Source organism: Narcine bancroftii, chromosome 3, assembly GCF_036971445.1.
Source record: "Narcine bancroftii isolate sNarBan1 chromosome 3, sNarBan1.hap1, whole genome shotgun sequence".
In the NCBI taxonomy this organism is placed as follows: domain Eukaryota; kingdom Metazoa; phylum Chordata; class Chondrichthyes; order Torpediniformes; family Narcinidae; genus Narcine; species Narcine bancroftii.
Genome location: NC_091471.1, coordinates 35,235,969 through 35,252,964, shown reverse-complemented (window position 1 = coordinate 35,252,964; position 16,996 = coordinate 35,235,969). Strand labels below are relative to the sequence as shown.

The 16,996-nt window shown below is 42.4% G+C and overlaps 1 protein-coding gene across 1 annotated transcript in view; it reads left to right on the top strand.

Annotated features, from left to right (window-relative positions):
- Positions 1-15,840, top strand: part of pstpip2 (proline-serine-threonine phosphatase interacting protein 2) — a 210,050-nt gene extending 194,210 nt beyond the window's left edge. The window contains exons 13-15 of the mRNA XM_069923777.1: positions 7,145-7,179; positions 10,542-10,604; positions 12,578-15,840. Of these exons, the coding sequence (XP_069779878.1) occupies positions 7,145-7,179; positions 10,542-10,600 (94 nt within the window). The 3' untranslated portion in view covers positions 10,601-10,604; positions 12,578-15,840. The remainder of the gene's footprint in view (positions 1-7,144; positions 7,180-10,541; positions 10,605-12,577) is intronic.
- Positions 15,841-16,996: the final 1,156 nt, after the last annotated feature.

Genomic DNA, 16,996 nt, shown 5'->3' with positions numbered 1-16,996 from the left:
AAATGTGGTGTAGCCAAGTTTGCGGATGTCTTGGGTAAACTTATACCTCTCATTTTGTTCATTTTAGATTGGTCACAGTGTTTGAGCTACCGAAAGAAAATAGACACACACACCGAGAGCAGTTCAGTTTATACAAAAGTTTATTACTAATTTAAAAGCTGATTTCACACTACAATATGCAAGCCCTTTCCAACTATACTTATCAACGCTTGGACTGGTCCCAACTGCCAAAGCGAGGCAACGACTGTACACTTGTAGTAGGTTGTCAGGGCGCCGGTAGCAGCTTCTCCACCTCCCCCGACCGGGACGTTGCTCGGACTCTGGCTGTTCTTCCTTCTTGACAAGGGGTGTTCCCACCCCTCGGAGAGTCTAAACTTCAGCAGCAGGACCACAGGCTTATATACCCCAAAAACAATTAATCATGCGCCTACTCCTTCTAATATTTGTCAGTCAAAATCAAAACTGAACATTACATTCTACAATTTAGAAGATTAATTATTATGGAACCAGGATGTTATAATTTCCTGGTTTATCTCGTAGATACAAATACTTATTAAAACTTCTTGAGCAAGACAGGTTGTGACCAATTCGTCAATATCAGAGTGTTGCATTTGACAACTGCTTTCCCTGGGCCTCACAGTGGAATTCCATTTCAAAGTGTATCTTCAGATAAGTCCCCATGGCTGAGTTTAATTACATCTGCTAGTTCTGAAAGTAAGGTGACCTGCGTGTGGACCCAGTGTCGTCAGTTCCACATAAGCAAAAAGCATCTGGGTACATGGTTTTAATCCTCCATTACATCCCACCCCTTGGTCACAATCTGTCATTTGCGAGGCCTAACCAGTATTTGAGTACAGAGGGAGCGAAAAAAGAGAAATCAAAACAACAATTACAAAGATAAGCAATGACGCGAGCAACCAACGGAGGATAGTGTGGCCCACCCCCCCAAATGTAGCAGTTAGCCATGAGAAAGGATTCCAACCAAGGCTCAAATTATCCTTGTTGGCCACAAGACTCAGGTACTGGAGCTCACGAACAGATTTTGAAACATGCTGAACAATAACATATTTATATAAGCTGCACTTGAGGCTGGTGACCGAGGACTTCCTTGGTGTAATGCATCGGACCGTGTTTCCCACGGGGAACTCCCTTGGAACGTCCTCGACATTACAAATCCAATTGCTGGCATCAAAGCAGCTGTTAAGCCAGATCACCAGGAGTGTAAAATGGAGAACCTGGAACAAAGAAGCCTGACACATGTCACTCACGATACCATAAGCGTTCAGTGTTTAAACAGACTAAATCATCCTGTCCCTCAATAGCTACCCACCGAGTGTTACCCTGGGCAGGTGTCACTATTTCCCCTTTTACAGGAGGGCCACTACCTGGTGGTGCCACCCATACCTTTTGTCCAACATTCTCTAGTTCGGGGATGGGGGGCAATGACTGTTTTTCCTCTGGAATAGGCTGTAATTCAGGAGCGTGAAGAAGTCAGTGGAAAGGTGTACCTCCTTTTAAAGGGCGATGATTCAAATTGTCGACTGCCTGCTGCAGCACATGGCACCATCCCTTCTGGGTCCCCAGTGATGTTTCCAAACGAATTTGTTCCTTCAGTAAGCCGTTCATTTGTTCAACTAACCCGGCAGCCTGCGGGTAATAAGGAATATGGTGGACCCATAAAATACCGTTGTCATTTGCCCAATCACAGATTGCTTTCCCGGAGAAGTGCGAGCCATTATCAGAGTGAATCTCCTCTGGAACATCATAACGATAAATCAAATGGTTTAGTCCTTGGATAGTGCTAGCTTGGTCAGCCGTCTTGGTGGGAAAAGTAAAAACCAGGCCCGAAAAGGTGTCAACCATTACTAGGATGTAATATTTACCCATACAGTCTAGCATGGGGCCTATGTAATCAATTTGCCAGACCGCAGCTGAGTGAGCACCCCGTTTTATTCGGCCATGTGGACCAGGTGGAATGGTATGGAACTTCACAAGCTGACATTCTGGGCATGTACGTACGACCATGCGGACATCATCCTGATGGACGGATAAAGCATGTGTACGGGACCACATAGCTGATCCCTTCTCCCCCAAATGACCACTCTGTTCATGTGCCCATCGAGCCAGGGGGACGGTATCAGCACAGCTGATAGTGGCAAGCTGATCTGCTACTGCATTATGTTGAGCCATGTTAGTCGCCATATTGGTATGGGCATCAACGTGATAAACGGTTATCTCACGATGGTGGGAAGCATCCCACAACAGCTGCCACAACTCTTTGCCCCATACTGGGCGGTCATGTATCATCCAGTTGTTCTTTTGCAAATCAGGCATCCATACCACAAGTCCATTAGCCAAAGCCCAGGAATCAGTAAACAGGCGAAGAGGGTGATCATGGGGATCTAGTGGTAAAGTGACTGCCTTCAACTCAGCATACTGACTGGAGCCACCATCCCCCTCCTCCGATAAGTGAGTTCCTGACCTGGGATGGTAAGCCACCTGTTCGTGTACGCGGCCCACCCCTTCAGGCCCTCTGGTCGCACGACTCTGAATATACCACTTCCATTTAACAATAGAAGACTGCTGAGCCCGCCCGATCTTTAGATTAGCATTATTAGCCAGGACCCAATTCATTATAGGAAGTGCAGGTCGCAATTGAACATCTGCATCACCTGTCATTCTTTCAGTCTCTAGCAGGGCCCAGTAACAGGCTAGTAACTGTTGTTCAAAAACAGAATAACGAGTGGCAGCCTCAGGCATGGTACGTGACCAGAATCCCAGTGGGACTCGGCGACCCTCTTGTTTCTGCCAGAGGCTCCAGGAGGCCACATCATCAATATAATGGTGAATTGAGAGGGAAGGCGATACTGGAAGGTGGGTGAAGGTATACTGGTGCCCCTTCCAGGTAAAGGCGATCTGATCCTGTGAGTCCTCAGCTATAAGAATACTGAAGAAGGCGTTAGCAAGAATAATGACAGCATACCATGTTCCTGAGTTCCCAGTAGCAATGTTTTCAGTAAGGGTGACAATGTCCGGAACTGCTGAAGCAAGTGGTGGGGCATGTTTGTTCAAAAAACGATAATCAACTGTCATTCTCCAGGAGCCGTCCGGCTTCTGGACCGGCCAAACAGGGCTATTAAAGGGCGACGTTGCGGGCCTCTCTACCCCTTCTTCTTGCAGAGCATCGATGGTGGCAGTAATCTCTTCCTGCCCTCCAGGGAGACGATATTGTGGAATGCACACTGGTTTCATGGGGGCTGGCACCATCACAGGATCCCACTTAACCTGACCCACTACTAGTTTTTTTGTAATAGTTCGAATTCCAAATTCAAATCCCCCTTGGCTAGTATTAAGGGCCATACCGGCCAACATATTAATACCCAGGATACACTCGTCAGTAGCAGCCACCAGGGCATGTAACCAGACAGGGGAAGGGCTATCACCCACCATGGCACAGACTTTTATTTCCTTTGCCAGGGTGACCGCTCCTCCCAACCCCTCTATTCGAAAGGCCGGTCCAGTCCAGAGGTCGGGATTACCAGGAATCACCGAGTGCTCTGCACCGGTGTCGACCAAAGCCAAGTATTGGCGATCATTACCCCCACCCCAGTGGATTGTTAACGGTATGTAGGGCCGCGGATCCCCGTGTGTGCGCCGTGTCTCGATGGAGTAGACACGGGAATCCTGCCCACACCTTCAGGCTTCAGAAGGGTTCGGGGGCTTCCAGGACCACATGCTATTGTTATCTTTAAGAGCCTGTTTAACCCATTGTTTTACCTCATCATGAGTAACTGGAGCAGGAGAAGCCAGCTCGATAGAAGCAGCAGTGGGAGCAGAAAGCACAGCTGGGCCAGGCGGACTTAGCAGCTGGGGATGATGTTCCCCTGCTTTTTGCCTAAATCGATCTCCAATAGCAGCCAGCTCTTTTACAGAGAAATCACGGATCATTGACTCCTTCCGACCCCTGTTCCCACTTTGGCTCACAGGGTCCTCCACCCAGTCTAGGGGAGGAGGTGGAGGCCATCCAACAGAGGGAGTAGGCCATAGAGCATAAGCAGGGGTTTGGGTATTTTCCCCTGGGTCCACATGGGAAACCGGGGTATCTATCCCTTCCATCTCTACCCTTACATCATCCCCCCTTCTGTCTGTTTGGGAAATCTGCTGCCTTATAGGGCGGGCGTGAACAGCAGATGGAGAGGGTAGTATGTTAGACACATGCTGAGGAGTATCTGTATTATTACCATTGTCATTCCAGATATTCCCATCCCAATCCTCAATTACATCAGGATCGTCACCATTCCTTATCATGGCATGAATACGATATGGATCGGGTTCTACTCCATGCCTTTCCTTACCTGCACAGAGCTGCTGCCGGAGTTTAATATTACGGCAAATCATTTGGACATGCTTATCTTCCCATTCTTTGGCTCTGTCCTGACTGGTGCGAACAATCTCGCTCATCATGGAACAGCATTGTCGCAGGACTTCTAGCTCCTCCTCTAATTGCTTTCTTTTGCACTGAGATTCTACTTCTCTTTGAATTAATTCTGCTTCACGCTGAACGGAGTGGCGTAATGCTGTGGCCAGCAACCAAAAACCATTCGTCAGCGTTCCCTTTTTATCAGGAAATTTACTTTCTCGAAGGAGAGTGGCAACCCGCTCTCCCAGAGGTGCACTTGATGAGTCTAACTTCTCATCCCAACTAATGGGTGGTCCCAACAAAGACAGGATATTGGCCAACATGCCAAACCCATCGTCTTTGGAAGTCCATCCAGGAATCAAGAACTGCTCAGGGCTCACCTCTTTCTTTCGGCGAAACATCTTGAGACCAATCCTGCTCGCAGCGCCAATTGTCTTGGGTAAACTTATACCTCTCATTTTGTTCATTTTAGATTGGTCACAGTGTTTGAGCTACCGAAAGAAAATAGACACACACACCGAGAGCAGTTCAGTTTATACAAAAGTTTATTACTAATTTAAAAGCTGATTTCACACTACAATATGCAAGCCCTTTCCAACTATACTTATCAACGCTTGGACTGGTCCCAACTGCCAAAGCGAGGCAACGACTGTACACTTGTAGTAGGTTGTCAGGGCGCCGGTAGCAGCTTCTCCACCTCCCCCGACCGGGACGTTGCTCGGACTCTGGCTGTTCTTCCTTCTTGACAAGGGGTGTTCCCACCCCTCGGAGAGTCTAAACTTCAGCAGCAGGACCACAGGCTTATATACCCCAAAAACAATTAATCATGCGCCTACTCCTTCTAATATTTGTCAGCCAAAATCAAAACTGAACATTACATTCTACAATTTAGAAGATTAATTATTATGGAACCAGGATGTTATAATTTCCTGGTTTATCTCGTAGATACAAAGACTTATTAAAACTTCTCGAGCAAGACAGGTTGTGACCAATTCGTCAATATCAGAGTGTTGCATTTGACAACTGCTTTCCCTGGGCCTCACAGTGGAATTCCATTTCAAAGTGTATCTTCAGATAAGTCCCCATGGCTGAGTTTAATTACATCTGCTAGTTCTGAAAGTAAGGTGACCTGCGTGTGGACCCAGTGTCGTCAGTTCCACATAAGCAAAAAGCATCTGGGTACATGGTTTTAATCCTCCATTACAGCGGATGACACCAAATTGAGTGGAAGAGCAAATTGTAATGAGGATGTGGAGAGTCTGCAGAGGGATATAGTTAAGCTGGCTGAGTGGGCAAAGGTCTGGCAGATGGAGTACAATGTTAGTAAGTGTGAGGTTATCCACTTTGGCAAGAAAAATAAAAGAGCTGAATATTATTTAAAGGGTGAAAAACTACAGCATGCTGTTGTGCAGAGGGACTTGGGAGTGCTTGTGCATGAATGGCAAAAAGTTAGGTTGCAGGTGCAGCAGGTTATTAAGAGGGCAAATGGAATGTTGGCCTTCATCGCTAGAGGAATTGAATTCAGGAGTAGGGAGGTAATGTCGCAACTGTATAAGGTACTGGTGAGACCGCACCTGGAGTACTGTGTCCAGTTCTGGTCTCCATATTTGAGGAAGGATATACTGGCTTTGGAGACGGTCCAGAGGAGGTTTACTAGGTTGATCCCTGGGATGAAGGGGTTGACTTATGATGAAAGATTAAATCATCTAGGATTGTATTCGCTCGAGTTCAGAAGAATGAGAGGAGATCTTATAGAAACATATAGGATTATGAAGGGTATGGATAGGATAGATGTAGGAAGGCTTTTTGAGCTGGCCGGGGAAACTAAAACGAGAGGACACAGTCTCAAGATTCGGGGGAGTAGATTTAGGACAGAGATGAGGAAAAATAGTTTTTCCCAGAGAGAAGTGAATGTTTGGAATTCTCTAACCAGGGAAGTGGTTGAGGTTCCTCATTAAACATATTTAAAATTTGGTTAGATAAATTTTTATATGATAGAGGAATTAGGGGATATGGGGAGAAGGCAGGTAGGTGGAGTTAGGCCATAAATTAGATCAGCCATGATCGTATTGAATGGCGGAGCAGGCTCGATGGGCCATTTTTGGCCTACTCCTGTTCCTACTTCCTATGTTCCTATGTATTCACCCAGGCATCTCTCCTCTGCCTGCTTGTTCCTGAGCCCTCCTTCCCTTATCCTCCTATTACTTCCCCCAACCCCTCCCACCTGCCACCATTTTTCCATACCTTGATGAAGGGCTCAAGCCTGAAACGTTGATTATGTATCTTTATCTTTAGTATCTGGGCTGAGAGCGGGAGGGTTGAGCTAGTGGAATTGTTCAAATGAACCGGAGCGGACTCGAAGGGCCGACATGGCCTGTTACCGCGCTGTAAATGGTTATATGGTTACATAAAGTACACGGTTTGACCTTTTGTGTTTTTACATCTATTATTGAGGTTCTCTTTTTGCGTACATAGCATTATTTTTTCAGTACATTGCTTTATAGAAAGAATGGAAATAAGGAGGTTTTTTTAAATTTTGAGAAAACAGAGAAACCACGAAAGCCTAATTCAGCACAAAGAACTGAGGCTGATGTGCAAAAAGTGTATTCTTCATTTCTTTATTCTTATCTCAGTGAGATATTACATTGTGAGAATGTCATCATCTGCAGAGTTATTTTGGCCTTATGAGGGAGAAGCTTCACAATCTTCCTTTTGTTTTCTCAGACGTATGCCTCTACCAAACCCCGAGAATTTAGCAAGTAAGTAGACATTCTTATTCAATCAGTTCTCTCGAGACTGCTTTTAAGTCTCGTGTTCTTGTATTATTATTTTTGGCAATGGGAGTGATGATGAGTGGGTAGTGAACTATTATTTTGAGACAAAGTGGGTATCAGCTGTAAGTGATCTGATAGTAGAGCATTTCATTCCCAGGGTGGAGATGGTGGTGAAGAAACCTGATATGGGGAACACAATATGGGACCCACATAGTTGATTCCACACTCTGTTCTGCATCATGTTTGCAGTTTTTCAAAATAATTCTTTGCAATTCTGATTTGATTTCGCTATTTCAAGTTGCACTTCCTTTCATATTGGGAGCATAGTTTTAACACGAATGGAACTGACTTTATTTATAGCCATATAATTATTACAGCACAGAAAAAAGCCAGTTCAGCCCTTAGAGACCATGCTGAACACCTTCTCCCACCTAGTCTCAATGATCTGCACCCATTCCATAAACTTCCATACCCTCTTGTCCATGTAAAATCGAGCCCGCATCTACCACTTCGGCCGAAGCTCATTCCAAACTCCCACCACCCTCTGTGAATAAATTCCCCCATGTTTCCTCTAAACATTTCCCCTTTCAATCTCAATCTATTTAATCTTGTTTGAATCTCCACGACTCAATGGAAAAATTCTATCTGTCCCCCTCATAATTTTAAATACCTCTATCAAATCACCCCTCAATCTTGTATAAGAGTAAAGTATGAGCCTGTTTAACCTTTCCCTTTAACTCAAACCCTGAAAACCAGGCAACATTCTTGTAAATCTCCTCTGCATTCTCTTTATTTTGTTGATGTCCTTCCTGTAATTTGGTGACCAAAACTGCACATAATATTCCAAATTTGGCCTTACCAATGCCCTATACAACTTCAACATGACAACCCAACTCCTGTACTCAATACTCTTGATTTATGAAGGCCAACATACCAAAAGCTTTCTTCACCACCCTATCTACATGTGATTCCAGTTTCAGGGAATTATCTACCAGAATTCCTAAACCCCTTTGTTCTACTGCACTCCTCAATTGTTTACCATGTGACCGTTGTTGATTATTCCGACCAAAATGTAAAACCTCACAGGTATCAATCAATATTAAACTCCATCTGCCATCTTTCAGCCCACTCTTCTAACTGGGCTATAACCCACTGCAAGCTTTGAAAACCTTCCTTGCTGTCCACAACACCACCAATCTTAGTATCATCTGCATACTTACTAATCCAATTTACAACCCTATCATCCAGATCATTAATATACATGACAAACAACAATAGTCACCAGCCTCCAAGTTGACAAGCAAATTTCCACCACTATTCTCTGGCATCTCCCATTTCACTACTTCAACATTCTCTTCTCTTCTTCTCTCTCTTTGGCTTGGCTTCGTGGACGAAGATTTATGGAGGGGGTAAATATCCACGTCAGCTGCAGGCTCGTTTGTGGCTGACAAGTCCGATGCGGGACAGGCAGACACGGTTGCAGCGGTTGCAGAAAATTGGTGGGTTGGGGTTGGGTGTTGGGTTTTTCCTCCTTTGTCTTTTGTCAGTGAGGTGGGCTCTGCGGTCTTCTTCAAAGGAGGTTGCTGCCCGACAAACTGTGAGGCGCCAAGATGCACGGTTTGAGGCGATATCAGCCCATTGGCAGTGGTCAATGTGGCAGGCACCAAGAGATTTCTTTAGGCAGTCCTTGTACCTTTTCTTTGGTGCACCTCTGTCACGGTGGCCAGTGGAGAGCTCGCCATATAACACGATCTTGGGAAGGCGATGGTCCTCCATTCTGGAGACGTGACCCACCCAGCGCAGCTGGATCTTCAGCAGCGTGGACTCGATGCTGTCGACCTCTGCCATCTCGAGTACTTCGACGTTAGAGATGAAAGCGCTCCAATGAATGTTGAGGATGGAGCGGAGACAACGCCAGACATCAGACTTACTGGCCTATAATTACCCGGTTTACTTTTAGAGCCTTTTTTAAACAGTGGAACAATCCTCCAGCATCTCACCCGTGGCTAATGACATTTTAAATAGTTCTGTCAGAGTCCCTGCTATTTCTACACTAATCTCCTTCAAGGTCCTATGGAATATTTTGTCAAGACCTGGAGATTTATCCACCTTGATTCTCTTTAAAATAGCCAATACTATTTCCTCATTAATCTGTATAATATCCATGACCTCATTACTCACTTTTCTTACTTCACCTGACTCAATATTCCTTTCCTTAGTAAATGCTGAAGAAATCATTTAAAATTTCCCCCATCTCTTCTGACTGCTCATGAAGCCTACCCCTCTGATCCTCAAGGGTCCCAATTTTATCCCTCACTATTCTTTTACTTTTAATGTACCCGTAGAAACACGTTGGATTTATTTTTACCTTGCCTGCCAGAGCAGCCTCTTATCTCCTTTTAGCCTTTCTAATTTATTTCTTAAGATTTTTTTTAACACTTCCTTAAATTCCTCAAACACCTCATTTATTCCCTGCTACCTCTACTTATTGTACACATCCCTCTTCCTCCGAACCAAATTCCCAAATATCCCTTGAAAACCAAGGCTCCTTATATTTTCTATATAATAGAAATTTTAAAAAAACAGTAAATATTATAAACAGTCAGGACTGGCAGTATCTGTGGGGGGGGGGGGGGGAACAGTTGGGATTCCGCTGATGACCTGCAATGTTGGTATTTTGTTTCTAGTTCTGTAGCTTCTTAATTATAATGAATTTAATTTTCCTTATTATTTCCTAAACATTGAAATGTCATAATATTTCCATGTAATGGACAACTAAGAACAATGAAGTTAAAATAAAGATTGCAAAGAATTAATTTGAAAAATTGGTCATATAAAGCAGAAGTTTAATTTTAAGATCATAGTTCATAGGAGCAGAATTAGGCCAATGGACCGAGTCTGTTCTGCCATGTATTTATGATTTATAATTTATTTGTCACGTTATAACTGGCAGTGTGAGAAAGGTTTTTCCGCAACCAGTCCAACAGGTTGACTCCAACGTTCATACCGCATGTAAAGTAGAAGGGTGAGAGCACAATTACAATGATAAAAGACTAATTAGTACAAAGCAATGCACTGTTGAGGGTTAATTCAGGAGCCTGATTACTGTGTGGAATAAACTCTCTGAGCTTGTCAGTGCAGAACTGGTAGCCTGCAATACCTTGAGGTCAAATCAATACTTCAAGACTTTTTAAATCATCTTATTCTTGTAGGTGGATTGCATAGTTCCCACTTCTGCTTCTCCAACTCTAATTTGCTGCCAATAAGTGTCATCACTGCTGGTCCCACTATCAGACAACTAGAATTCAATGCCCTTAACCACCTCTTTGTTTGTTCTTTTAATGCAGGTGAACCACAATATGCCACTGTTGAAGACTGTAATTACAGGCTCATTCGGTACCATTAGGAGTGTAAGTAGTCCCTGCCCTTCACAAATCCACAGTCCCCAACTCCCCTAGCAGAAATCATTCTTTGGGGCTGTTTTTTGGTTATTCTTCATGTGACTGCAAATTCCCGATTTCCTTACGAAGTGGAAGGAGGCCATTTTGGTCCATCGAGTCGGCACTGGTTCCTCAATTTCCAAGTAACCTCTCGTTTGCTCAATTCTACCACTCACTTACATGAGGGGAAATATTTACTCATCAGCACAAATGTGTTTGTATGTTGACACTTTACCTCTAGCTGTCCCTGGGACCTGCTCCTGACACGTTTTTTCTGTACTCTTCATTGAACTAGAGGTGATACCGTACCTTGCTGAGTAGTTGAGTGGGAGACAGATTGAGGTGGTGTGTAATTCTCCTGATCTCAAATTTTGATCTCAGCTTGTTCTGAGTCAATTCCATTTAACACATTTTTTCATCCCACATGATAGGAAACACATAACAGGCTGGAACACTCTGTTTTCATTAAAGATAACTTGAGAGGTACTTCAAATTGTGGAAAAGCATAAGCAACTTTGTTCTCTGGGTGTAACCAGATCAGACATAAGTATACAAGAGTGTCACTGTTAGCTTAGCAGTTAAGTATAATGCTGTTACAACACCAAAAACCAGGGTGTGAATCTGTCACTGTCTGTCTGTATTCTTCCCACTTTGCATTGATTCCCTCCAGGTGCTCTAGTTTCCTCCTGCGCTCCAAAATGTACTGGGGTTGTAGGTCAATTGGGTGTAATTGGACAGGCTGGGCTGAAAGAGCCCTATTACTGTGATGTATGCCTAATTTTTTTTTTAAATTAAATTAAAAATCAGTAGAGAATTTAGAATAAGGTGTCTAGAATGTGGAACTCACTAGCAAATGTTTAGATGAGTACGGATGGACTTGAGAAAAAGTAGTGCACCAGAACAGCTGGAGAACTTTTTTTTTAAATTTTTTATTTTTCACACCATAAACCACATTGACCATGATACATACATTTTCCTTTTCAAATATATACAGTGTCATTTTCTCCCTCCTCCCATCCCACCCACCCTACCTCCCCCCCCCATCCATATAAAGTACAAAATCTAAGATACATTAAACCAGTCAAACAATGTTGTCATTCAATAAAAATAAACAAGAAATTCCACTGAGTCAATTCTTTTCATTTCCTTCTCCTTTCGTTAATTTAGGTAGTGAATGTCCCCGGTAGGTTTTCTCTATTGTGTTTCATGTAAGGCTCCCATATTTGTTCAAATATTTCAATATTATTTTTTAAACTTAAACAGGTGGAGAACTTGATGTGTTAAAAGGCAGAGGCATAAAGTTTGGAATCTTGGGTGGAATATGAACATCACGTTGGGGTCAGAGTGGAGTGACTGCAAATACATTGCAATTGTAACTCTCCTTTTTACAAACTTTGTCTTCCCTTTCTTGTACACTTGAAAGTGTAGGGATTCTCTTTACAAAATGCGTTTGACCATCTGCTACCATAAATCACACACTGCAGAACCTGGTGTGAAATTCTCTGCGCTGAGAATGGTGCTCTTTGTTAACATCCCTCTCTTCCTATCACTCATTTCCAGAAGAAATTTCTAGCATCTCGTGTGTCTCTACTTCAGATTTTGACCGGTTCTTAGGCCCATGGACAAAATAACGAAAATCTTTTGTATGCCAGCCTGGTCTAGTTTTCTATTTAGCTGATATTATTCCAAAACCAGAATCCTATATTGCAAATTTCTGGGTTCCTTCAGCATTTCCAGGGAGATCTGAGATGCTAGTTTGTAACTTCCAGATTCAGAAAAGCTGTTCATACTTGCACCTGCAAAGGTCTGCTTTATTTATTTTACTATGTGTTTTTATAACGCATTTAATATAGTAAAATATCACAAAGTCACCATGGGAGTTATAATTTAACACTTATACAAAGCCAAATAAAATGCTTCATGTCGATTTCTTGTATCCACAGTTACGAACTGGATCTGGACAGCAACTATGCCAATAGGTGCTCTGTGATGTTAGAGTACCAATGTGCTGGTCTCCAAGAGATGGAAGATTATTAAAGTTGGTGATTTGAGTTACTGTCACAGAATCCAGCTCTTGTTGTTGGAATTTATTCATGTATTTATCTGTTTCTTCATTGCACCAAATGATACCAAATCTTTAAGGCATCAATCTCAATCAGAATGGAATTGTGATTTCATTGTGAGTCTCTTCCTTTCTCCTTCCTCATTCCACTCCATGCCTTTAAGTCATTGCTGGTAAAATCCAAGTAATTGAGAGATTCTACATAAGAGTGACCAAAGGTGGAGAGGTTGATACAGTTTTAGATTTGGCTCCCCTGCCTATGGGTTAAAATGAGATGAATCAGTTATGCTCGTACTTGTTATCCAGAGATGTTGGAACAAAGTGGCATCTGGCATCAAGTATTTAATTTTAAAAATAATTGTAGTGGTTTTGTAGCGGAGCCCAGCATGTGCATCCTCAATAGTAATTGGCATAATAGAGCCTGTAGGCTGACAAGCTGGAGGGCTTTGGAGGGGGCAGAGGGAACAGGATGGCTAGACAAAATAACATCAGTGTTAGTGCATTTTTTGGGGGGAGATTTGGTTCAACTATTTTTATGATATATATTTGTTATGTTTAACCTCCAAATAAGAGTGAACAAACAATAAATGACCTAATTCACTTCTCTGGTTTCATATTTTTGGCTAAAAGTAGTGAAGTACAGGAGTATGCTCATTGAATCAGTCTTTTAAAAACTTTAGACATATAGCATGCTAACAAGCCCTTCCAGGCCACAACCTCGTGCTACTCAATTACATACAATTGACCCTCAGCCCTGGTACATTTTGAAAGGTGGGAGGAAACCCACGCAGACATGTGGAGAATGTACAGTCTCCTCACAGACAGCGCCAGATTCGATCCAAGTTCACTGGCGCTATAACAGCATTGCTCTAACCACTACGCTAACCTTGCTCTCTGCAAGAAGGCAAATGTCTGCTAATAGCACGGGTACGCTGAGGTATAAGGGGATTCAGTCCCTCGGCTTATGCTTTTGGTGACTTCAGTCTTTCAACCTGATCTCTTGTATCATTCACTTAAATCCAAAGTACTGAGGGTCATTTCCATTTTGCACGTGTGCCACCTCGCAGATGAAATACCTTTGAATGGATGAGGCCAAACTAATGGGAACCGTTCATTTGCCTATCACTGTCATGAGTCAGTCCTGCACATTCACCAGTTAGGTGAATTTACTGCAATATTTTGTGTATTGTAGGTTTCAGTACAGAACAGTTGTGTAAATTGTTCTTGAATTAACAATAAGTTTGAAAGATGAGCTCAAGGCTGGATCAATTTCTGAGTTTTATTTTCTTGAAGCAAGTGACCCAACAGTTAGGTTAAAAGATCCCTGTCTGAGCAGCAGTGGATTCTCTCACCATTGCAGAGAAATTCATTTTTCTTCCAGTTCTTATTATTCATCTCATTTAATCTAAGGGTGAATTCTGTTCCAAGCAAAGAAATGATGTCTCTGAACATTTGCAGAGTGGATTAGTTTTATTCCCACAATTCCATTCAAGGACTCAGATAAATGATGCCTACTGTAACTTGTATAAAGGCAGACTTCTGAAAACAAAGATCTATATTTTAAGCAGTAGCAATATTAAATGGAGTAAATAGATATTAAGAATTATGGTAAATAATGTTGTATGAACTTTAATATTTTTGTCACTAAGTTACTGTTGATTAGAATAAACACAAAGTGCTGGAAACACTCAGGTCAGCCCACATCTGCGGGCAGGATTGGTGTTTAAGGTCGAAGATTCTTTGTCTCAATGATAAGCTTGTTTTTCTTTTTAAGCTGTTCAAAGTCCCTTCCAGGATATTTTCTCACTTGCAGATTACATCACAGCCAGCCACATTTTGTTAGTTAGTTGTCCCTCTCGGACTCTGAAATGACCAAGTAAGCTAGGAGTATAAAAACAAAACCAAATTCTGGAAACCTCTTTATTCTGCAGGACAAATCAATGGATTTATTTTATTTCAGTTTCACACTTTGGTAGCTACAAGTTGTTTGACAAATGTCACAACTACTAGAATAGATGTAACAGAGAAAGTGTCAACTCTGGTCATTTTCTTTCTCACTGATAAACGGGGCTCTTGACAATCTGAGCATCATGAGTACCGAAACAATGCAGACCTGGAACAGTCTCCTGTCTACAATGAGTTGATTAATTCTGGCCTCTATTCTAGTGGGAGGTGTCATAATTGACCTTGCAACCTGAGCTCTGGATAGAAGTTGGCCTCGCCACCTTACAACTACTGTGCCAAGTGCGCGCACCTGACTAGTGAGTTTAGGCTAAAAACTGTCAAGCTGTTTCTTTTATTCCTTCATAGAAATGTGGGCATTTCTGCTATGGCCGACAATCCCTAACAGCCTTTCACTCAAAAAGTTTATGAGACCATTTCAGGAAGTAATAAACAGTTGATTACATAACTGTGAAGCCTGCTGTCACATATGGGCCAAATTGTGGAAAAATTTATTTGATTTATCTGTGGGCTTTCTGATCATGACTGATATGACCTCTTTGTTCCAGTTTGATTTATTTAACTAAATTTAAATTCTGCAATTGCTCTAGTGGGATTTAAAATCAAAACTTCAAGTCCACAAACATGCAGTGGATGATACCTAAACTCCAGGAAGGGATTCACACCTTTAGAAGGGCAAAGTTGAAAAATTATTTGATAGGAGGAAAATTAAAAGAAGCCACAGTTGGTTGGCTATCTCAGAGGTACACATTTTCTTTTCGACAGATTGGATAGTGCTTTTTTTTAAACTGAAGATACTGCTAAATACTAATAACAAACTGAATTAAGCTTGAGTTTTAGATGGGGAAATAGGTAGTTTTTGGTGGAAAAAAAAAATCACTGGTAGCCTTATCCTGAATAACTTGCTTCCAAATCGTTTTAAAGGCATTTACTATTGGTTATTTAAATGTGTAGAAAAATGCACATGACTGTTTTTTGAAACTTTGCAATGGTGTAAAATGGACAATTCCAAACTGGCGATCAATGTTATCTTACTTGGAGAGATGCAAAATTAAGCTATCATCCTTCTATACAAATACAAGGTCTTCCTTTCATTAAACGGTAGATCTTGCCTTTGAATAAGCAAGGATGATAGATTTAAAATGTACTTGTTCCATTAAAGAGAATTTGCCAAATTATAAAGGGTGTGTCTAAATATTTCATTGATTCCACTCATCCATTCTTCTGTAACAGCTCAATGGCTTTTTTACCAAGTGTTCACCATTCTCTGCATAAAAAAAAGCTTCTACAGTAAAATCCCGATTGGGGATCATGGATGTCAGATATCTGAATTTTACAGAGATTCACTCTTACAATGCACCTGGATTAAGAATATACCGTTTAAGACAAAAGACAGTGCAAAATTAATTTGGAAAAAAAATCAGTATTGTGGACTTGCATTATATAAAGTTCACATTAATCAAGTGATTCCCATAACTTACAAAATTTAAATTCAATCCCCATTCGCTGGCGCTGAACAGTGTTGCACTAGCCGCTACGCTAACTGTGCCACTGTCATAATTAACCCCCTCCCCCAAGTTTACAGATAAAGCCTTACTAATATTCCTAGTGCTAATAAAGACTCTAACTCAGCAGGTAGACACTTTGGGAGAGTCGCCCCAGAGGCGAGCGGCTCTTCATCCTCGTGTCCTAGTCAGATCTTCAGCACAGCCTGACTCACCTCCATGCAAATGACCTGGTCAGGGTCTTAGTGCATCTTCCTCATGCTGACAACCCGACTCGCCTCCACTCAAATGTCCTGGTCAGGCCCTTGCCGCAACCCCACTCACCTCCATGCAAGTGTCCCACTCAAACTCAGTGCAACCCAACTCACCTCCATGCAAGTGTCCCAGTCAGGCCCTAGGCACACCTCCCCCACGCTGACAACACGACATACCCCCACGCAAGTGGCAATAGCGAAAAGAATGTGCATTGAGGGCATTGCTGCCGAGTCTTTTCAATACTAAAACTATTATAAACCATTAACCCCAAGATTGCTCCTCAAGTCAATATTAACTGCTAAAACCATTTTCTGTACTGCAACAGTCTACCTCACCAGTTCCTCAATTCTAGTCACCCAATTCCAACATCTTTGTCTAACAGAATTAAGAGATCAAATGGCCTTAAAGCTTTCAGTGGACTTGCCATCCATGAATATTTTGAGGAGTGTTCTTTTTCTTTCAGTTGTCCAAACTGTCATAAGACAGTTTCTTGGGGTAAGCAAGCACCAGCAATATTAATTTTACTGCACTGACATTTGAAGCTTGAGATTGTATATTCTTACAGGCCAAGGCAGTTC